At 56.7% G+C, this 21,127-nt stretch overlaps 7 protein-coding genes across 7 annotated transcripts; 5 read left to right on the top strand and 2 right to left on the bottom strand.

The window, feature by feature from the left end:
• Positions 1-1,213: 1,213 nt before the first annotated feature.
• Positions 1,214-2,572, bottom strand: J3D65DRAFT_265088 (septum formation protein Maf). The gene is made up of 3 exons (XM_066794921.1): positions 2,139-2,572; positions 1,680-2,061; positions 1,214-1,568 (listed from the first exon to the last, which is right to left on the bottom strand). Exons 1-3 carry the CDS (start codon positions 2,388-2,390, stop codon positions 1,330-1,332), a joined length of 873 nt encoding a protein of 290 aa, XP_066658003.1. The 5' UTR covers positions 2,391-2,572; the 3' UTR covers positions 1,214-1,329.
• Positions 2,573-3,447: 875 nt separating this feature from the next.
• J3D65DRAFT_265142 (Scytalone dehydratase) lies at positions 3,448-4,450 on the top strand. Its single transcript, XM_066794922.1, has 3 exons — positions 3,448-3,633; positions 3,682-3,779; positions 3,835-4,450. Exons 1-3 carry the CDS (start codon positions 3,606-3,608, stop codon positions 4,240-4,242), a joined length of 534 nt encoding a protein of 177 aa, XP_066658002.1. The 5' UTR covers positions 3,448-3,605; the 3' UTR covers positions 4,243-4,450.
• Positions 4,451-6,145: 1,695 nt separating this feature from the next.
• On the top strand, positions 6,146-7,498 carry J3D65DRAFT_549074 (mRNA binding post-transcriptional regulator; the record flags this gene model as incomplete). The annotated part of the gene is made up of 3 exons (XM_066796937.1): positions 6,146-6,351; positions 6,448-6,552; positions 6,601-7,498. 3 exons carry the CDS (start codon positions 6,146-6,148, stop codon positions 7,496-7,498), a joined length of 1,209 nt encoding a protein of 402 aa, XP_066658001.1.
• A 3,553-nt stretch (positions 7,499-11,051) lies between these two features.
• On the top strand, positions 11,052-11,993 carry J3D65DRAFT_264960 (uncharacterized protein). The gene is made up of 2 exons (XM_066794920.1): positions 11,052-11,406; positions 11,535-11,993. The coding sequence occupies exons 1-2, from the start codon at positions 11,186-11,188 to the stop codon at positions 11,914-11,916; spliced, it is 603 nt and encodes a 200-aa protein (XP_066658000.1). The 5' UTR covers positions 11,052-11,185; the 3' UTR covers positions 11,917-11,993.
• A 267-nt stretch (positions 11,994-12,260) lies between these two features.
• J3D65DRAFT_617366 (uncharacterized protein) lies at positions 12,261-14,510 on the top strand. The gene is made up of 2 exons (XM_066799547.1): positions 12,261-13,165; positions 13,245-14,510. The coding sequence occupies exons 1-2, from the start codon at positions 12,538-12,540 to the stop codon at positions 14,183-14,185; spliced, it is 1,569 nt and encodes a 522-aa protein (XP_066657999.1). The 5' UTR covers positions 12,261-12,537; the 3' UTR covers positions 14,186-14,510.
• Positions 14,511-14,738: 228 nt separating this feature from the next.
• J3D65DRAFT_617364 (uncharacterized protein) lies at positions 14,739-20,119 on the bottom strand. Its single transcript, XM_066799546.1, has 6 exons — positions 19,601-20,119; positions 18,687-19,550; positions 17,978-18,637; positions 17,588-17,932; positions 16,679-17,535; positions 14,739-16,631 (listed from the first exon to the last, which is right to left on the bottom strand). The coding sequence occupies exons 1-6, from the start codon at positions 19,786-19,788 to the stop codon at positions 15,085-15,087; spliced, it is 4,461 nt and encodes a 1,486-aa protein (XP_066657998.1). The 5' UTR covers positions 19,789-20,119; the 3' UTR covers positions 14,739-15,084.
• Positions 19,803-20,536, top strand: J3D65DRAFT_264845 (uncharacterized protein). The gene has a single exon (XM_066794919.1). It carries the CDS (start codon positions 20,009-20,011, stop codon positions 20,399-20,401), a length of 393 nt encoding a protein of 130 aa, XP_066657997.1. The 5' UTR covers positions 19,803-20,008; the 3' UTR covers positions 20,402-20,536.
• Positions 20,537-21,127: the final 591 nt, after the last annotated feature.

Raw genomic sequence — 21,127 nt, 5'->3', positions numbered from 1 at the left:
GGCTGAGCGATTGTTTTGGATGCATCTCTTCACTTGGCTGCATTGGGCGGATGGCTTTGTTCCAGCTTTGGCTTTTAGCATCGCATGGTGGCATTTGGCATGGCATTGTATTGTCTGTATCGGACGGACAGACAGGCAGGCAGGCAGGCAGCATAGCACGCGGGCGCATCTTAATGACCAGCAACGAATGAATCAAACGTAGTAATTCATGTCAACAAGAACATGCATGTTTCCGTCATCTGGCATGTGATGAGTTTGAAGTTAACCCCCCGCCAGTGGCACCAAAAGTGGATGTCTGAATGAATGACAAATTCTGGTGCAGGATCCAAGGGGCAGTCGTTCTGTTCTGCATTGCAGACGGAAATTCCATATTTCTCGACACTCGCTGTCGCACCCGGCCAGGCGCGAGATTGGGAACTGGAAACCACTCACTAGCAAGAAAGAAATATGAGAAATTGGCCAAGAGGGACGGAAACATGATTGAGAAGAAAAAGTCTAGACTGCACTTCTACACCTACAGCACCATGCCTGTGCAGAAGACGAGATGACGTAGCTTCGGACTCGGGCTGCGAACACCATGGTGCATAATATGTCGTGTACATTGATGCCGTCAACGACACGCCGAGTCATCTCGCCCTGAGTACCAGACAGGTCCGCATCATGGCGGCGTGGCGTAGTCGTTTTCGGTGTGAAAGTATCGATTGTTAATTCTGCGGAAGTGGATGATGAGTAGACGGATAGACCAACAGACTACGAAGCCGAGAAATCCATGATGGGAGCGAGTGGGGAAAGTCGAGGCGGCACACCAAAGACCGTCTCGAGGAGGGGAACAGATCAGATCGAATGGGGAGGACTCTTGCGCTTCAGCCCCCACCGCGGGCACGAGTCCTTGGGAGCACAATGCACCTCGTTCTTATTGCATGGATATTCTCTCGACAGAGAGACGGACAACGATCAAGAAAAGAACCAACGGTCCGAGAACAAAATGTGAATAGTCTATCGGTTAAGTCGATTTGCATCATGTCTTTCTCCTGTCATGTACATGATCCAATGAGCCTACGGCTGTTTAAATGCTTCTTGCCTCCTCGGTCTCCGTGACCAAGCTGCCAACGATGTGTATGCAGGTGGGTATATGCGACTTGCGTCGACTCGGCTGCTGTTGGTCGACCAATTATGCCCCGTATGTACGCCGATGCAGCATAGCATGACTTTCAAATGGGACAGCAAACGAGCTTGCTGCCCCGAGCCTCAGCTTCTCATGCTCCGCAACGGGCCCAGCTTACACGGCTCGTGTTCCTGGCTTTTGTTTGCCCTTCCAAAAATTTGAACCTACACCTCGACATCATCACCGTCCATGGCGGCGGCTAGGTCTTCGTCCATCTCGTCCTCGTCCTTGGTGACCTCCTCGATCAGCTTGAGCGTGGCGCGCAGGGGCAGGCCGACGACGTTGTCGAAGGTGCCCTCGATGCGCTCGATCAGGATGGATCCGATGCCCTGAATTCCATAGCCGCCGGCCTTGTCGGCGCCCTCGCGCGTGCGCACGTACGCCAGGATGAGGTCGTCGGTGACTGCGTGCCGGTCTCAAGTCAGCGGATAACCATGGACCTGTGGTGATTTTCAGGGGGAAGGAAAGGGGAAGGTGTCTCGTCGAAGCGCCGGCTATGAATGATTCAACGCACCGCTCTTATCGAACCGCACGACCGTGTCCTCGACGTGCGTCTTCATTGCGTAGCCCGGATCCCTTGCGCTCTCGAGCGGGCTCATGCACGCCACGGCGGTGAAGACGTGGTGCTCGCCGTGATCGCGCAGGTTCTTGAGCATCTCGATGTGCTCGCGCTCGCTGCGCGGCTTCTCGAGTATGGCACCGTAATGATCGACGATGATGGTGTCGGCGGCGATGATGAGGGCCGGCTCGCCCTTTTCCTCGTTGTCAATCTCGACCTTGTACACGTTCATGGCCTTTTGCGTTGCCGTCTCGAGCACGTATTCAAATGGCGCCATGCTCTTGGGCAGGTCCTCGGCAAACGTTGATGGTACGACTTCGACATTCGGCAGGCCAATCTGTGATGAAACGAACGCCCCCTTGTTAAACCTGACTTTGATTGTATTGTTGGCCGCGTTTGCTGACTCTGACGCACCTGGGCGAGCAATTGTCGCCGCCTGGGGCTCGCCGAGGCCAAGACGACCCTCTTCCCTCTAAGGTCGTTCAAGGCAGCCAGGTCCAGCGGAAGAGGCACGCGCGACATTGTTTGACGGCGAGGGTTGGGCGACGGGCCGGCATTGGCGGCGGCGGGCTGCTGCTGCGTCTTGTCGACGGCAGACTCGTAGGTCGGCGGGGGCTCGCGCGGCGGTTCGGCCGTCGGTGCGGGCTGGTATTTGGCGTCTGACATGGCCGGGTGAAAGTTGAGGAAGCAAAGGAGGAGGCGTCAAGGGAGGGCGAAACAGGGGCAGAGGCGGTTTCTTGCTGGTCGGGTTGGTTCCTGGGAGAGGGTGAGAGACTGAGACGCCTGTGAAGGCGTTTGGAAGTGGATTGTTGCGTTGGACGTGTCGCAGGAGGGCCAAAGTCGCGGTGGCGCCAAGACGCTCCGGCTTGCGTCACTCTCCTATTGCTCAGCCCGTTCGAGGCTTTGTCTCTGCCGACAACTGAAGTCGTCAATGTCATGGCGGTCCCTATTGCTGCCAAAAACGGCCGTGTTCGAAGCTCAGGCACTACGAGTCATTTGGCCCCAGGCCGACGTCTGTAAAATGCCAACAGATGATGCCCAGGTATTTGTGCAGTAGCTCCAGCAGCTTAAGCTCCGGAGAGCATGCGGAGCTGTTGTCTTGCTTACATGTGTCGCGGTGCCGACCCAGCCATCTTACTTGGTACCAGAGCTGGAGCTGGGCCACTCTGGGAGTGATGGTTCTTGAGACTGATTTGTGAAGCAACAATCAACCAACTGAATGAGCTCCTGGAGGCCATCCGAATCGAAGGCCGAAGCTTCGGGCCGGCGGCACCGCATTGCCTTCCCGTCCGTTCCCGCGCGCGCCCGTCAGGTCAGCCATGAGGTCCGATCCACGCCCGGCATCGCCCCCGCCACGGCACCCGGACTGCCAGCTTGCATCCATTACAGTACCCAGCTCAGCTCCGGGTGCACAAGCTACCCGCCCAAGATCTACCCGGACCTTCATCTTGGTCGTCAAGGCCGGTCCTGCGATCCTACTGCATGTGGACTGAGCCTCGTCACTCGCTGCCCGTGCTGTGCAGCCCAGGAATGAGTGGCAGACGCCGCCCCGCCCCTCCACCATGGCACGCTATAGCAAGCCATGCCATCCACGACCCAGAGTCTGTCGACCCAAACTTGTGCATTTTTCTAAATTCTCCCATTCGTCTCCAGCTGCCGCAACCGATTCGAATTCTTCTAGATTCGTGTCAACATGGTTAGCATCTTGCCCGTGGCTTTCGGGTCCCCCCCGCAGAGTCCGCCGGACACGCCTTAGCATGGGGATCCGAACAGTGACATGGACGTATATATCAGGGACCTTGGGCCATTGACGTCTTGCTCGCTCCGAACGTACCAATCACTCGATCCTCGCCAATTCAATCACCCAAACTTCATTCCAACATGGCCAGCAAAAACATCACCTTCGAGGGTATGGAGCCTCACATGGCGGCCATGGTGCGTTACTAATGGCAACCAGACTACCTTGGCCTCTGCAACTGTCTTGTTGAGTGGGCCGACAGCTACGACACCAAGGACTGGGCTCGGTTGAGCAAGTGCATTGCGCCAACGTTGAGGGTCAGTACGCTACCATGATTATGACGAAGAGGCCATGGCCAATGGTCCGTTGCAGATCGATTACCGCTCGTTCCTGGACAAGCTCTGGGAGGCCATGCCAGCCGAGGAGTTCATTGGCATGATTTCGTCTCCCGACGTGCTTGGCGACCCGCTGCTCAAGACCCAACACTTCATCGGCGGATCCAAGTGGGAGAAGATTTCGGACGACGAGGTCGTTGGCGTGCATCAGCTGCGCGTGCCGCACCAGCGGTACACGGACTCGTCGCGCACCAAGGTGGCCGTCAAGGGCCACGCGCACAGCACCAACACGCACTGGTACAAAAAGGTCAACGGCGTGTGGAAGTTTGCTGGCCTCAACCCGGACATCAGGTGGGGCGAGTACGACTTCGACAAGGTGTTTGAGTCTGGACGCGACTCGTTTGGCGACTCGGCGGCGGCCGAGGGCGTTCCCCCAAAGCAGTAAAGAAGGAGATGGGATGGTGGGGTTGATGACTTGTCTCGTGGCCTCGAGCCCGTCGATGCCATGTAGCAACCAATAAACGCGTGGAGCAGTTGCCAAAGAGCGGCCCCTGAACAAAACAAGCAATGTGATTCTCGTGGTGTCCGGGCCAGCACAGACGCGGACAGCGAAGGACGTCAGGTGGTGGAATCCCCGCAGCAGATCTTGAGCAGCAGACGACGGACCTTGTGCGAGGGGTGTGTGTGTACCGGTAGTGTTGTGTGCGGTCGGGAGGGATGGCAGCGCAACGGGTCGGCGGGAGTGGCGCGCCATGGTACAGCATCTGGAGCTACCGTACTCGTAGATGACTAGGTACCTACACAGAGAGGTCAAGGTGACTGTTTGCAGCTGGGGGGATCCAGGCCGGCGGGTCTCTGTTGAGGGCAGCCGATGTGGAGCTCTGAGGACTGGCAGTGGTGGGGATGGGCGACTGCAAGCGGTCAAGTCGATCGTCTTCATCTTGCTGAAACAGCCCTACCGTACAGAGGGCCATGTCGTGCAGCGAGGAGAGGGCTTTGGTTGCGGACCTGACGGAGCGGCATGGGATGGATGGGTTGGGTTGCGGTCGTGGGCTCGATAGACTCTGGCCAAAACATGGGACCGTGGACCGCGACGGAGTGGAATCACGGGACTGCGTCTGCCCTTTCCTCGTCTTCCCTTCCCTTCCCTTCGCTCCTCGCCCTCACAACTACCTCCACACTAATCCCTCACCACCACTCCCCACGCTTATTTATTCGCCCGTCTTCCCTTTGCGTCGCGCGTGTTGGGTCTTTCGTCTCTCCAGTCTGGCGCCAGTCTCTCTGCATTCGATCTGATTGCCGCTCTGCTTCAGTCCGTCGTCATTAGCTTGGTAAGTCGCTCGCTGCTGATTTCGATTTTTTTCAATCGCGTCCGCGGCCCACACGTCTCCCTCGTCTCACACCTCACCTCTCACTTCACCCAACCAACCGCGATCCTCGCTGCCCCGGCCGTCGTCCGTTTGCGATCCTCGCCGCCCCGGCACTCTCACCCCGCCAAGCGCGTCAGGTCGTCGAGCCACCGACTCGCAACCGCATTTGCCTCTCGCGCGCGCGCGCGCCTGTCTTGGGCCGTTGTCGTCGTGCGTCTTGTGTCGTGCCGCCGCCGCCGACGCCGCCGCCGACGCTAGGTACCTCGCTCTGACGCTCCCGGACCGCACCTCTTCAACCCTCCGCCCACAAATCACCACCACCACCACCACCACCACCACTCCACCACTCCACCTCTCTCCCGCATCTTTTCCACCTCGCGCCTTCCGTCGCTCAACCCCGCCTCGACAAAGTCCCTCCCTCGCGCGCGCGCGCATGTGATCTGGCTTGCGCTTACTCACTCTCGCTTCTGCCGCCGCCTGCTGACTGACTCTTTCTCATCTCTCGGCAGATTTGCGAGTGACCTCTCTTCTGCTGCTTCCGCCGCTTCGAGCAAACGACCTTCATTCAGCATTGCTAGGTTCTCCTAACTCTGAACTTTCGCTCGCGCGGTCCCTCCCAAGTCAAGTCGCCTTCAATTCCATCTGGCTTGCTGCTTCCGCTTCCTTGGGCTTTGCCTGCGCGCGCAATCCAGGTCGTCTTGTCGCAATCTCGGCGATACATCTGCCATCTGCAGTCATTCTTCTCGAGGTGAGTTCTGCCCCAAGCGTCAATCATCTGCACGCCTGATCAGGGCTGCGGGCTCGTGCCTCTTGCTTTTCTCACATGGCTCTCCGCCGTGCGATCAGAGCGCCTGTGCTGACTTATCCTCTGCCCGGCTAGCTTCTACCGTCGTCAACGCTAGGACGTTAACCCCAAGCCACTTCTTCAACTTTTTCACACTTCCGAATATACCTACCGTAGCACCTCGCGCGGTCACCATGAGTTTCCCCTACGACAACTCGTTTCAAGGCCAGCCCGGCGCCGACGACTCCAACGCGCAGGGCGTCGCTGGAGGTCAACCACAACCTCAGATGGGTCAGCCCATCGAGAGCGCGGCTGGTCAGTTCCAAGGTGGAAACATGCCCGTTGGCGCGCCCAACGCCGCTCAGCCAGGCCCTGGCGGCGAGGCCAAGACAACCCTCTGGTACGCGTGCGCACACGGTCGCGTCGGTCCGAAGCTGGCGCTTCACCCAAGGTCGACGCGCAACATTTTCGCAATTGATGGCTAACACGTGGGCAGGATGGGTGAACTCGAGCCTTGGATCGACGAAAACTTCATCCGCAGTGTCTGGTTTGGCATGGGCGAGCAAGTCAACGTCAAGATGATCCGGGACAAGTTCTCTGGGTGAGTTGCAACATCCCTTGCTTCAACAATCAAAGCTAACCATGGTAGCAACAATGCCGGCTACTGCTTTGTCGACTTCCAGACGCCCGAGGCTGCCTCCAAGGCCCTTTCCCTCAATGGACAGATGATTCCCAACACGAACCGTCCCTTCAAGCTCAATTGGGCTTCCGGAGGAGGCCTCGCTGACCGCCGTGACGACCGTGGCCCCGAGTACTCCATCTTTGTCGGCGACCTCGGCCCCGAAGTCAACGAATACGTCCTGGTCTCGCTGTTCCAGAACAAGTACCCCTCGTGCAAGTCGGCCAAGATCATGACGGATCCCATCAGCGGCATGTCTCGTGGTTACGGATTCGTTCGCTTCTCCGAAGAGAGTGAGCAGCAGCGCGCGCTCAACGAGATGCAGGGTGTTTACTGCGGCAACCGCCCGATGCGCATTTCGACCGCTACTCCTAAGAACAAGAGCGGCGGTGGCCCAGCCGCTGCCGGTGGCCCCATGGGCGGCATGCACGGTCCTGGCCCCGTGGGAATGTACGGAATGGGCGCACCGCCTCTTGGCTACTACGGTGCTCCTCAGCCCATGAACCAGTTTACCGACCCCAACAACACGACCGTCTTTGTCGGAGGCCTTTCTGGCTACGTCACCGAGGATGAGCTCCGCTCTTTCTTCCAAGGCTTTGGTGAAATCACTTACGTCAAGATCCCGCCGGGCAAGGGTTGTGGATTCGTCCAATTCGTGCAGCGCCATGCCGCAGAGATGGCTATCAACCAGATGCAAGGATACCCCATTGGCAACTCGCGCGTCCGTCTTTCCTGGGGCCGCAGCCAAAACAACTCTGGTCCCGCTGGCACTCCCTACCGCCCGGCCCCTCCTCCCCCGGTCTACCCCAACATGGGCATGCCCGGTCCATACGGTGGGTTTGCTCCCATGAAGGTATGGCAGCAGTGAACCGCCATAGATGCAGGCTTGCTGACGTTGCCACAGTAAGCTAAATTCCTTACAATTTCTTGAGGGTTCAGCGGGAGTTCGCGTACGTCGTGCATTCAAAGGTCTTTCAAGGCTCTTTAACTCGGTTGGCTTGGTCCATGGTTTTCTCACTTTATGCATGCCACGTCACGACTCTCATCATCATCAAGTTCGGTCTCCAGTCAATTTTCCGGGTTTTCATGCCTTTCCCCCAATACCAAAAAGTTGCTCTTTCCCTTCTTCACGACCGAGGTCTAGAGAAAATCCTGTACAACACGGCCTAGCCAGGGGTTCTTCTGCTGCTCTCTCTTAATCTTCTTGCGGTCCTCGCGGGAACAACACTATTATTTTCTCCACACGACATGGAGGTTTTCTCGGGTTGTAGCTAGTTTTTCGATTCCCCTTTGCTGACGAGCCTATGCTCCGACTGGTTCCGGGATGGATGCTTTTTAGAGCATGCTGCTTTTCCTCTAAATTGCAACTTTGCTAGTTTCATGGTTTTCCCGGCAACGATTGGTTCTCCTTATGGTTTGCATTCGTTTGTGTATTATTGCGCGCTTTATACCAGTGTTTGCTCTCGCATGCGGCTTGCCTTGTTTGCTGCTCCTTGCCTGTGCTGTTGCTCTTGGGTGCTATCATTGTGCAGTGCCGTACGGACTGTCGTCGATTCCGTCCCTCCTCCCCCGCCTGGTTGATCCCACGTCGTTTCCGCCCGCCGAGCTCGCTCAAACTCCCGCGCGTTGTACGTACCACCAGGGCTTCGAGACTAACGCGTTTACTTTGGGGACAGCATGTACATGGCTGCGGCAGCAATGCCGCCACCGCCGCCGCCGCCGCCGTCGTTCCCGCCGCCATCGATGCAGCCCATGGCGCGATACTGTGCGCTGCCTTTTCCTCCATCCGCCACGGCATTGACAACGTCCCTGTCGACTCCGCAATCACCAATCACCATGGCTAGCCTGTCGCAACACGACCTCGCCGAGAGCCTGCACCGCATGTCCCTTGGCAACGGCAACGCGTCGGCCATGACCGCTACCAACGGAAACGGTACTGGCGCACGCTCTACGACAGACCTGAAGAGCGAGGGAAACGACCAGGTCGCAGACAAGGTCAAGGGTCACGAAAAGAGGGATTCGGTGCAAAGGTCCGGCTCGGACTCGATGGCCCTGCCGACGTCCATGGGTATTCTAGGCGTGATTGGCCGGGGCTCCAGGGGAGGCGATCTATGATCGCGCAACCGTCTCTAATAAGCGGGTTGTTGGGATTGGCGCTGGAGGGGTACCTTTCCCGTGTCTGTTCCCGTTCGGCAAAATCCAGCCAGACAACCAGCCAGGCTCCACATCGATGTTATTGTTGCATGACAAACAAGACGACAAAGCAGCGGGCAACGGACGGAGACTAACCTAGCAGCCGGGCGGCAGGTGGCGGGGCGCGGACAGGCCAAGTGCGGTAGTGAGTCAAGACGAAGCGTCGGTTGTTGGTGTGGTGGCGACGTGAGGCGAGCGGAGCCAGGGCGACTGCAACGGCGGAAACAACACTGGCGTCTCTCTCCCTTGTGCGGAGTCATTGTTGCAGGGGATCAGCTTCATCATCCATCGGTGGCACACAATGCTGAGGTTCTCCGAACCGGGGGCTCGAATGCTCCCTATCAGTTCCTTGTCAGTTCAAGCGGATGAACGCTCCTTGACTGCGCACAAAGCACAACTCTTGCTAATGTGTTGAGCCTTGGACGAGGGCAGGCACTGGTGGAAGCGACGGACCAACGCCGCCACGACGCTAGCCATGCCTGCCTGCAGCGCTACGGACGGGAAGGGAGCGAGCGGTTCCTTCCCTCCCTTTCTCTCCCTTCCTGGGTCAACTTTCTCCCCGCCCCATCTAGACGGAACCGGGCGCACTTCGCGATCTGGGACAGACGAGCGTCTGATTCCAGTAGTCGAGTTGGCCTCGTCGAGACTGCGCGAAAGGTCGTCTTTTTTTCTTCCGTCAAAACCCGTGTTGCTTTCTTTACCCACACCACCGTCACTTATTTCCCCTGCATAATAAGATCTGCACCACATCGCATCGCATACGGCGTAGACGATAGAAGGGCAATAGCCTGACCAGGAGCATCTGCATCAGCATCAAACCTCGCATTTCTACCCCTTCTCTATCCCATTTCCCCCCCAAACACACGCATCACATAATCTCTAGCACATAATCCCTAATACTGGAATTGGCATTCACACAGCATGCCCTTTTCTTTCCTTCGTTTTCAACCACGTTGGTTGGCCACGAAGGGCTCTGGCTGCGGCTTAGCTTGCTTCAGCCCTCACTGGCGTCTCACTGACGGAGCTGGTAAGACACAAGGAGCATTCGACACTTTTACCCGGCACTACCATAGTCGGCCGGGCCAAACATACGAAGCGCAGGATGGCGGGCCAGACGGACGAGAAAGAAGCCTTTGGTCCATCTTGTCAATACCTGCCACCGTCCTCCTACAACGCAACGTCGAGCGGTATCAGCGTCATGTCTCTCTACCCCTTGGTTAATTTCTAATCTGCTGCGTTTCGCCACCCTTCTGTTTAATTTGTTGCCTTGAATACTTCTCACCAACCCCATCGCATACACTTACATTTGCGATGGCTTCCTACACCAAACGTTGTACATTTCTTCATATAATACCATCCCGCACACACTTCTTTCCCTAATCTTGTACATACGGTGAATAGAAGTGGAACCTAGGCATGCATGGTATATTAATCAAGGGCTAGACATAGTAGATAGTAGCCACAACTACACAAATACCACCTTACTCGTGCACACAGTCAGAGCTCTCCACGTCATCATGACTGCCAGTGTCGACGAAACAAAGATCGAGGTCAAGGGCGGCGCGGCGGCCGAATGCTCCTCAGGCACCTGGCGCGCCGACGAGAGGCCCCTGATGCGTCTGCGGCACAGATGACGGATGCTCCCAGTCTGCTACTGGCGCAGCGAACGACTGCTTCCTATTTGCCATCGTCGAATTGTTTCCGGCACTATCCTGATATCTCTTTCGTTCACTTCTCCAACCTACCTCTCTAGCTCGTCTCGGCAGCAGTGAAGAATGGATCATCGTCCGCTCCCGAAGACTCTTCCCACATTGCACCGTTTCGTCTCGGAATCCACCCCGCAATGCCATCATCTCCCGGACGTCGATCAGCATGTATGATAGGGGATTGTGCGACGGGTGGTTGTTGAGCTTGTGCCATGAGCGTCATGGGTCCGCTTGTTGCATCAAGATGTTGGTAGCTGGGTTGATCAGGTATGTCGATTTGCGTGCCTCCATCGTCACCCCCACCCAGTGTCGCCGTGGTTCTGCTTTCAGTTGCGTTGTGGTCCTTCTCTAGTTTGCTCGTTGCAGTGTCAATAGGGAGGTTCTTCATTCATGCATTTTGTGTACATGCCTTGTTCGTACCGTGCGCCGGGTCGTCAGTTTCTCGCTTTCGCTTTCGTGCGCCTGCCCATCTGCCAACCTGCATTTCGTTGACGTGGTGTTGACCGCTCGTTTGCGCCTGGAGCTAGAGCAATACCTCTTTCGACACCCACTGTTCCTCCACTCCTGTCTTCTTTCCCTTCTCCTACATCTACCAACTAGCAAGGGCCCCCGGCATCCCCGCATCACATGACCATCCATCTGCTGCGAGATCAGTCATGAACCCAGCAGCACCGAGCAGGTGGCGCTGGGGGCATCGCCGTCGCGTCCGTCGTGCCCTTGCTCCACAACCGGCGCAGGCCCACCCCCGGCTCCAGCCGCCGCGGGGCAGCTCTCCGGATTTCCCGTCCTCCACCCTCTTCTCGCTCCAACTGCGATATTTCCTTTGCCTTGACACAGGGGTCTGGGATGATGGGGTCGGGGGATATCAGGGATACTGGTCCGTCGCTCGCCAACCCTGGTGGTTTTCTGTCTTGCCCTGACTACCTAGACGTAACTGGCGCGTTGTCGATGTCGGATTGATGGCGAGGGTGCTGATGAAGGCTGCTGACTGGAAGAGTTGGTTAGGGCAGTTTCGAAAAGCAACCGTACACCGCATTGGCATAGCTTTCCGTGCTCGTCTGACTGGGCGTGCAACCCGTCAGAATCTACTTGGTATGCAATGTGGGGCGCAACAGAGTTGACGATGCGAGGCGTGCGGATCAAGATCCAATCGCTGCTGCTCGCGAACGCCGAAAAAGGGAGTCTTAAGAGCCGAGATAGACTCCGGTATATGCACTGGATCTCGGCGTTGGTGCGCGCATGCAACGTATGCTTCGTCATTGACAAGACGTTACTTCCCATCAAGACGGGATTCTGTTTGGCACACCAATGGCCATGTCGCAGGCGTAAGTTGTTGGTGCTGCGCCGACATCAACAGATGTTTAGCAGTCATCTGCCATTACAGTGACGCCCAAGGAGCATTCGTCTGCTACCACAAGTGTGCCCGAGAAGCTGCCCCTCACCACCGCAGCTAGACCCAGGGAATCATAATATGCCCCTGCGAGGCACAATCGAGGACGCCCAGCGATACTTTGATGCTTTTTGATTCCTCAGTAATGGCATCATGGTGCAGGAGAAGAAACTTTGCGGTGAAGTGACTCGTCGCCTGTCGCGCGAGGTCCTCTTGCTTTTGCCAGGTCTCGCGCCGCTTCTTTGGGCACGACTTCGGCCCTCGCGAAGCATGATGGGAAAACGAGTCGCGGGCGTTGCCACGTGCGTAAGCTGTTGACTGAGTTTAGCACATGTGCCTGAGCTGGTTGATGGAGATCTCGTCGATGAGATGGATGGAAAGTGCCCGGCAGAACACAGACAATTTTCAGGCACCGGAAAGTGAAGCGCTTGATTGGCCACGTGAGCTCGTTCCGGCGCTTCACGCGTCCTCTATCACGACAAACCAACCTCAGCGCGTCTTTGAGCTCCACCACGCCGCATCCAACATCTCGCCCATTGGCACTCTACCACGCCTCAGTCCCACTCCTCCCTTGTGCCTCGACTCAAAAGCGGCCATAGTCGCCGCCCACCCAGCGCCATGGCCACATCAGCGCCCTCTTCGCAGTCATCGCAAGGCCGTGTCCCTGGCCTCCGCCTTCTCGACGACAGCACGCAAAACATTGACGACTTTGAAGAACAGCTCAATACGATGCCACTGACGTCGCCGCCGGTGCTGCCGCAGCCCTATACCTCGTTGACCCGCACGCGCGCCTCGACGCCATCCTCGTACGCTACAGCCGACTCACAGCCGCAGCCCGTTGAAGCCGGGCGCGCTTGGTCGTCCGAGTCAGTCGCACAGTTCACCAAAGAATGCCTCAAGGCCGCCGTACAGCCCATCTACGACTACACTGAGGCGCCCGGCCTGCCTCTCGGCCGTCAGGGATGGAGCGTAAAGCTGTCATTTACGGTGCGCATGTTTGACGGCCAGGAGAAGCGATACGAGGTGAGCGATCCGGGCCCTTTTTTCAACAAGAAGGAGGCCAAGGCCGCTGTCAGCGAGAGCGGACGCGGCGTGCTTGAGCAGGCGGTGGGGGAGAGAAATGCCCAAATAGTAAAGAGGAAGCGCGAGGACACCGACAGTCAGGACTTGGCTCAGGGTAGCGCAGTACAGGCGCAGGGCGATGAGTCCATTCCGGTAGATGATAACTGGGTTGGTCTGCTGACTGGTATGTCGATGCTATCTACAACTTGTGCTTGCCATAATAGACGTGTTTTTCTCATTCCATCTGACACCACCGGATTTAGAGTACTGCTGTGCTGTGGACATACCGGCGCCTTCGTATCAAGAATTCCGCAACGGGTCCAACTTTTCAGTCGAATGCACCATAGCCACTCGCCCAGGCCAGCCCTTTGGCGACCGCGATATCCTCTTCAACAGCAAGAAGAGCGCCAAGCGCCATGCTGCTTCACAAGCCGTGCTCTGGCTGCGAGCTCGCGGCGACATGCCCGAAAAAGGACATCCAAGTAAGAAGAAGGTACGAGCAGCCGCCAACGCGACAACCATGGCCGCCGTACATGCTGCTTCGGCTGGCCCCATCGTCTCCGTCACCAGCTCCTCCACTTCGAACCCGAATGGACCCGCGCCCTCGTCATCGATTGCGATAACTGGAGGAGCGCCGCCTTCGCCTTCAACATCAGCAGCACAATCGAAAACGGAACCGACAACGACTGGCGGTGCCACAGGCACGTCGCCGCCCTCATCGAGCTCTTCGAACTCGAACTCGCCCCTGAACTCGCCGCTCCCAGCCGACCTGTCGCCCGGCGAGCAGCTCAACAGGCTGTGCGTATCGCTCGGCATCGCGCAGCCCATCTTCCGCGTAACGCCCGACCCGCGGGTGCCGTCCATGTGGAGCGGCGCGGCCTTCTTCCCCTACGACCCGCTGGTGGCGGCGCCCGGCGAGCCCGTCGGCCAGGTCACCAACGTCTACGGCAAGGCCAACGCGCGCAAGGAGATTGCCAAGCGCGTCGTGCGCGTGCTGCTCAAGATGCGCGAGGAGAGGAAGCGCATCGCCGACGGCGTCGTCGGCGGGTTGAGGACTGCCGGCAGTGCGAGTGCGAATGCTAGCCCCAGCCCCAGTGGCAGGCCTAGCATGGCAGTGGATCGCGAGGAGGACTTCAGCGCGGTGGAGGCGCGCGTGGGCATTAGTAATGCCGAGGACGTCGTTATGGGCGAGGACGCCAGGTAGGTGGGCTAAGAGGCGCGGGGTCAGCGCAAAAGTTTGGACGTGCGGCGACAAGGACTAGAATATCTCGCCCGTGGGCGAAGGCGAAGATGGAACAAGAAGCATTCATCTTCTGGAACATGTTGATTGATGCAGGAGCAAGGGAGTATTCAAGATCATTCAGAGAACAAAGGCAGGCAGGTACATGGCTTTTAGAAACCAAGCTTGGACGGACCTCGCGCGGTTAGTTCTACCCATACAAAATTGGGTGGCTTCTATGAATTGGATAGACTCGCGAATAGATACTGTTTTTGCCTCGCTGCCAATGGAGGAATATACTCGTCAACCCTGCATCTGCGCATGCGCTGCCTTACGTGTGTACATGATCCAAGGCGCACTAAAGTTGTCCAGGGGATATGTTAGGCTCTTGGATGCTTCGAGAGTGGTCCTGGAGAGAGTTTAAGTTTCCCGTGGAGTAGGTCTTGGGCGCCACTACTCCATGTCAGAAAGGGAGCGAACAGGGAGCATTCGTGGTCAGGGCACAGTACAAGTACTTTCCCACAAAACCAGTAAATTGCCACGACACAAGGCAGAAGCTGAAGAAGCATCAGAGAAAGAACAAGGAGCATTCGTTTCTTCGTGACGCTGTCTATCTACTTTCTTTCTGGACAGAATACTATAGCCGCCCCTAGCCAGCAAACCAACCTGTTTGTCTGTTTTATTTGAACCATGAGCACGAAGGAGAGGGAAAATCTGGACCAAGAAATAGATAGAGGAGGGCAGGCAATATTTTAAAAAGAAAAACGGGAAAAATAAAGGAAAAAGGGGGTATCGCATCAAGTGCTTTCCTTGCTGATTGCAGCATCCCATCCCATCCCATCCACGTCCCAAAACCCAAATCACAACGCACGCCAGTAGCGCCTCTACACGTCGCGGAAAGACCCCCCGCCCGTCGATCCACTCCTCTCCGCACCGCTAGAAGAGCCTGCGACGCTGTCCGCAGCACTGCCACTCCCTTCGCCGCTGGTCCCCTGCCTGGCCCTCCACTCCTGCTCCGCCAGGCTCTGCCGCTTGACGTACTCGAGCACAATATCTTCCTCCTCTCTGTCCTTGCGCCGCTGCTCCTCCTGCTGGCGGCTCTCGTGCTCCGAGGCCGCGATGGCGCGACGGAGCTCGGCGTCTTCGGAGCTTTCGTCATCTGCCCCGTCTGCGATTGTGTTGTTTTGTTCCTGTCCTCCTGTCTCTGTAGCAGCGCCGTGGCCGTCGGGGTGGGCAATTGAACTGGTGCTGTCGTTGTTGCCGCGATATGGAAGCGTGGTGGTGGTGACGGGCTGGTACGTCGGGCCAGATTCGGTCGAGGCAAAGTCGTCGTCAGAATCGTCAGGCCAGAAGGACGAGGCACTAGGTGTGGTAGCGGTGTTGTTACCGCCGCTGCTACCGCCGGCTGCATATTGATATGATGGCGGAGCCGTTGCGGGCAAGTCGAGAGACTGGTTGCGTGCTTGGTCGTCGATTGTCGTCTGCAGCGGCGGCAGCGTCTGTATGGGTGGTAGAGGACTGCTGCTGTTGTTTCCAAGAGCTGTAGTGGGCCCAGCATTATTCTCTAGGCTTCGCCGCAGAGCTTCTTCCATTTCACGCTTGTGCATAGCATCATCCGCACTGCCTTCGACGCCAACCTCTTGCGCCTGGTGGCGCTGGCGCTCTGCGCTCTCTTCCTCTTCGTGCGCTGCTAAAGAGGCTGCAAGCGCACGGCGCAGCTCATCGTCTTCAGCGCCGTCGTCTGGGTGATAGCGTTGCTCACCCGCTGCTAGACTGGCGCGGATGGCGCGTTCGACAAGCTCGTCCTCCTCTGGGTTGCCAGACGAGGTTTCGGCGACAGACTGGCGAATTGCCTCGGCGAGAGCGTCTTCGTCCCACTCATTATCACCTAGCTCCTCAGCTCCAGGACCAGTGCGCGGGGAGCTGGGTGGCATGGTAGAGGAATGGACAGGAGGACCGTCTGGAGGAACTTGCGATTGCGAGGACAGCGAAGCCTGGGATTCATTGGTCCACGGCGCGGCGGTCAATGGCGATCGAGGGTTATTTGATTGATAATGGCTGATCGACGCACGCGAGCTCTCGCCGTTCATCTCACCACGGTCAAAGGTCGATGCTGGCATGGTAGAGCGCCGGGAGAAGAGGTTTATCATCTTCTGGTGGTGGTCGTGCGCCTTTGCTTTGCGCTTTTGGTGGATGCTGTTCAGGACTTCCTTTTCGCGTTCGCCAAAGTTTTTCTTCTTCTGGGCGTGGGAGGAGACGAATCGGTACGTTCCCACAATGTAAGCGCGCTGGTCAGGCGAAGAGTTGTTGTAGTCTTCCCAGCCCTGCGCGATGCGAGCGGCAATGATGTAATTTTGAACACTGGAGCCAGAGTGTTTGCGTGCCTCCATGTAGATGCCCTTCATAGTGTATGCAGGGAGTGCAAAGGCAGCTAGATCATGTCAGCGTCGATTAGAGGGATCTGTCAGAATTACATACCGGCTTGTGGCTTCATGGCGATGCCAACCATGCCTTTACCAATTCCTTTGACGAACCCGCCGACGCCATCTTCCTTGGCTCCCTTGTACGGTTCTGTGAGTATGCCCGTAAAGCCTTCATACAATCCCTGGCCAAACTCCCGCCCGGCGACTTTCAGCCCGCTTGAGAAACCGGTGACTTTCTCAACCTTTCGAGGTTGGTCACCGTACAGCCTGGGAATATTGTGGAAGCCCTTGGACAGCCCCATCATGACTTCCATCGGAACCTTCATACCAGCCTCTGCAATTTTACCAACACTACGACCAGTTTGGACCGCAGAGTCGACGGTGAATTGTTGGCAGTCAGATGTTCTGGTCCTGGGGTCTGAAGCGCTGCTACCCACGCTCGGTGAATCGCCTCTTTCTGTTTGTGCGTGGAATGCGGAATGGTCAACCAACGCCTGGAGACCATGACGAACAGACTTTTTCTTCTTCTCCGGACCAGTGCTCTTGCTGCTGGTATAAACAGAACTGCGTTCGTCGTTTTCATCAGTGATTGATATTTGGGGAGTCTCAACGCTAGCAATGCTCGAGTCTGAAACTCTTGACGAGGCAGAAAGTGACCTCCGATGGCTTGGGCCGTTTTCAATGGCCAAGACTTCTCGATGCGATCGCCTTGGGTCAGAGGTGGCTGAAGTTGATGGTGCGCGGGAGTGAGACCGGCTTTTACTCCCATGCGAAGCAGCTGACCTCATCGAGCTGAGGGGCATGTCTGCCACGCCCATCATGACGCTGGCTACAGTGCTTGTTACGGCACCCGCGATACCAGTCACAGGATCCCAGGGACCTGACTCGGGATCAAATTCGTTGGGGCGATACCTAGAGCAAGTGTTAGCGAGTTTCGGTCGCAATCAAGGCAGTCTATACTTACAGCTTCAAATCTGCGAAAGTGATGATGCCTTCGTTTGCCAGGACCACGGCTGCTAGAGCGCACAGTCTGACTTGTGTTTTCCTCAATCGCCAAACAGCAACTCGATTAGGAAGGATGGAGCATCTCAGAGACTCGATGTCAAGATGCTGGTGAAATCTTGAGGCACCAACATCACAGCCTCTTTCTTTGCTGATTTTGGCGGCCAGTTCCTCTGCCCGATCTTTTGAACTAGGCTTGAGTGCTTCCTGAATGGATTCGGCCAGCTTATCCGAAGTAAGATTCTTGTATGGAGTGGGCATCGGCCCAGCACCAGCTTTGGCTACCATGGCGCCCCAGAATGGTTGACTGAGTTGTTAGCATAGTTTCAATTCAAGTAATAGGATCACTTACTCTCCAAAAAATGGAACAACGACGGTGGGCTTTCCACAGGCAATTCCGGCAGCAGTAGTGCCAGCGCCTCCGTGGTGCACCACACAAGAGACGCGCTTGAATAACCAGTCGTGAGGTACGTTTCCAAGCATGAAGACTCCTTCCGGGATGCCCAGCTCGTCGGCACCAAGACCACCCCAGCCTTTGCTGACAAGGGCTCTAATCCCAAGCTTCTTGATCGCTTCAAATATCATGGTCGTCATCGCGTTCGGGTCGTCCACGACAATACTTCCAAACCCAATGTACACTGGGGGAGGGCCGGCATCGAGAAAAGCTGCAAGGTCTGGATCCGGGGTGTAATTTGATGCCAGGGACAAGAAAAAGAAGCCGGCGACTGAAATATGGTGGCCCCAGTCCTTGGGCTTTGGAATCAAGGCCGGTGACCAACAGTATGTATATGGCACGTGTAGGCGTGCCAGCAAACCCATGGCAGAAAAGGTGCTAAGGTATTCCAAGTTGAGCGTTCGCGTCCGGAATTTGTTGATGATGTCGCCCAACCCCTGCCAAGTCAAAATATCTACAAGGCCGTATGACATGTAGTTTGCGACACCAGTCTCAGCATTCGAGCGCTGAATATTTGCCAGAGGATGAGGAAATGCTTGCGTGGGGGACCACGGCATACTAGAGAGACGGTCAGTTGCGTGTCTGGTAACCAGCGTGGTTTTCTTACGTGAACATCATATGTAGCGGGATTCCAAGCTTCTCGGCACAGTGAACGTGAGCGAAACTGGGAGGGTTCGCAATTATTGCGTCTGCAACAAACGGTTTCCCCGCGGCTGATGAGACGCCTGGATCGTTGCCGCCGCTGGCCACCCATGCCTCTGTTGCATCGACAGCATCAACCCCAAAGCCGTCGCCGACTTCGATGCAGGATCTCCAGCAGCCGTCGATGATTTCAGCGATTCCCTTGCGCCTCTTGCCAACGTCTCCGTTTTTCAACGTTTCCATGCCGGGCATGAGACCTGGATTCTTGACCATGAAGGCCATGAGCTCGGCTGGGTCACCACCGATGCTGAAGAATTCGAGGCCATTTTCTTCGACAAAGCCCTTGAAGACTGGATGTGTGGCCAATCTGACTCTATGATTGTATACGTCCTTGAGGACTTTGCCCAACGCCACAAACGGCTGCACATCTCCTCGAGATCCCACGACGTGTATGACAACATTCATGGGAGGCGGGGGGTTCCTTCCGCGCTCTCCCGCAAGCGTAGGTGGAATATACGGCGGCGGCGAAGGCTCATTGGCGGCGAGGACGGCTTGGTTTCGAAGTGCGGGGACCAGCAGGTTTGACAGCCTCCGGTTTCTCTGGTCGATGCGGATATTGACACGTCCATCATCTGCGCTCCCAGTCAGCAAAATACTCAACACAAGAGGTACATGTTGCCCACCGGCGACGGTTGCTTGTGTGCCCCAATCTTCTTGCTCGTTTGAAACGGTTCCTAGTGTCTCGCTGTATGGCGGCGGTGGCTCTTCTCCCCCGGATGTTGCTGCAGTGTTGGAAGAATCGCGCGCGACAGCTCCACGATCGTTGGACCTGCAGACAGTGAGCTCGTGGAAATTTTGGCAGAGGCGCGAATGACTAACGGCGTAAGTCTGTCGCCTTTTGCATGCACCAGCACTTCCTCGGCTTCCGGAGTGCTAGCATGGGGCGCGTGGGGTGGGCGGTCTTCCGGATCTGCCGCAGCCATAGCCTCTTGCGCTTGCGAGTACGGATTGGGCATTGGTAGGTGTTCTTGAGAGCCTCCGGAAGGCGGAGGAGATGGGGAAGCCATGGCAGAGGCGGGAAAGAGGAGATCAGATTAGGTTCATGGAGTTCGGGAACAGCAGAAGCTTAGAGGGAGAAGTAGGAAGGGACTTGATTGCTGACTCGAGCGCACTCTGCTAGAGGTACATGGAGAGGCGCAAGCTTGCTCGCATGGGTTGGTGAGGTACGTGGCGGTGCAAGCGGCTGGTGGGTGTTTGCCGTCGACAAACCAGAATCCAGCACTCGGCATGTGTTGCGCAGCCTTGCAGTTCAGCCTGTATGTGTGCGTCTGGAGAGGGCGGAGTGCTGAGACTGAGAAACAGGATGCACTGGACTGCGACGGATTTGCTTGGGCGCGGCGACGGACAGCCAGGTGGAAAGTTGGCAGACGTCATATCCTGGAGGGGACCGTCGTGGCAGTGCTCCGTGCACAACGCGTCCCCGCGCCAACTAAATCATCACCTCATCTCGACAAACCTGTCCACAATTCTTTCACGCCGCCATCAATCTGGCCGTTCAGGTGTTTTCTCAACGAAGCCGGCGCTACGCACCCCGTCGTCGCTCCTTCTCGCCGCACCTACGCCTGCCAACCCGAGCTGTCGCGAATACGAGACGCGCCAGATGTCTTTTTGGCAATATAGCCTTATCTGGACCCGTGGTGTGCGCCAGTAGTGAGCGTTGAGCCCATTAGCGGTCCGTCTCATGCGTCAAACCCCGTCGGCAATGGCTTCCTCGCATGTTTTGTCGACTCCACGCTCACTTACACTTCGGACACGACTTTGCGAATGCGAGCTGGCTTGAGCGAATTTCACCGTGGGCTTGCTGCCACAGAGGCAGAATTACAATTCTTGACGACCTTGGAATCATTCATACATGGCAAACCCAACCAAGTAAACATTATCCTCTCCCAGTCTCCATAATGTGGCTCTTCTTCACGCTGTGCCATCATTCCCCAACAACCACCACATGCCAAACTTGACTGCTAAACTATGTAGGAAAAGAGGATTGGGGGTATCTATACGAGCGGTACATAAAACGGGGATGAGGCGAAGAGAACAAAGGGAGATTTCGTTTCAAGGGGTATTTTTGGCGCGCCTTTTTGATGGGGTGGGAGAAAGTGAAGGGGGCGCCAGATCGCAGACATGCTGCCTTCACTGGGACAGACAGGCTACCAAGTCGTTGGCAAGTCTGCTGCGAGTGTTTTTTACGATGATGCCTCGGACATCGTTGTGCTGATTCCACCAAGTCCACCTCTCAAAGCAAAGAGGGGGTGGGATGGAGCAAGGCAAGGCAAGGCGTCGGGTGAACTTCCTTTTTTCCTGTAGGGTGCGGCGCGCTTTCAACCCATCACATGCTGACTTGGTTTT

Source organism: Phyllosticta citribraziliensis, assembly GCF_038025025.1.
Source record: "Phyllosticta citribraziliensis strain CPC 17464 chromosome Unknown J3D65scaffold_3, whole genome shotgun sequence".
NCBI classification, from domain to species: domain Eukaryota; kingdom Fungi; phylum Ascomycota; class Dothideomycetes; order Botryosphaeriales; family Phyllostictaceae; genus Phyllosticta; species Phyllosticta citribraziliensis.
This window is presented reverse-complemented; position numbering and strand designations above follow the sequence as displayed.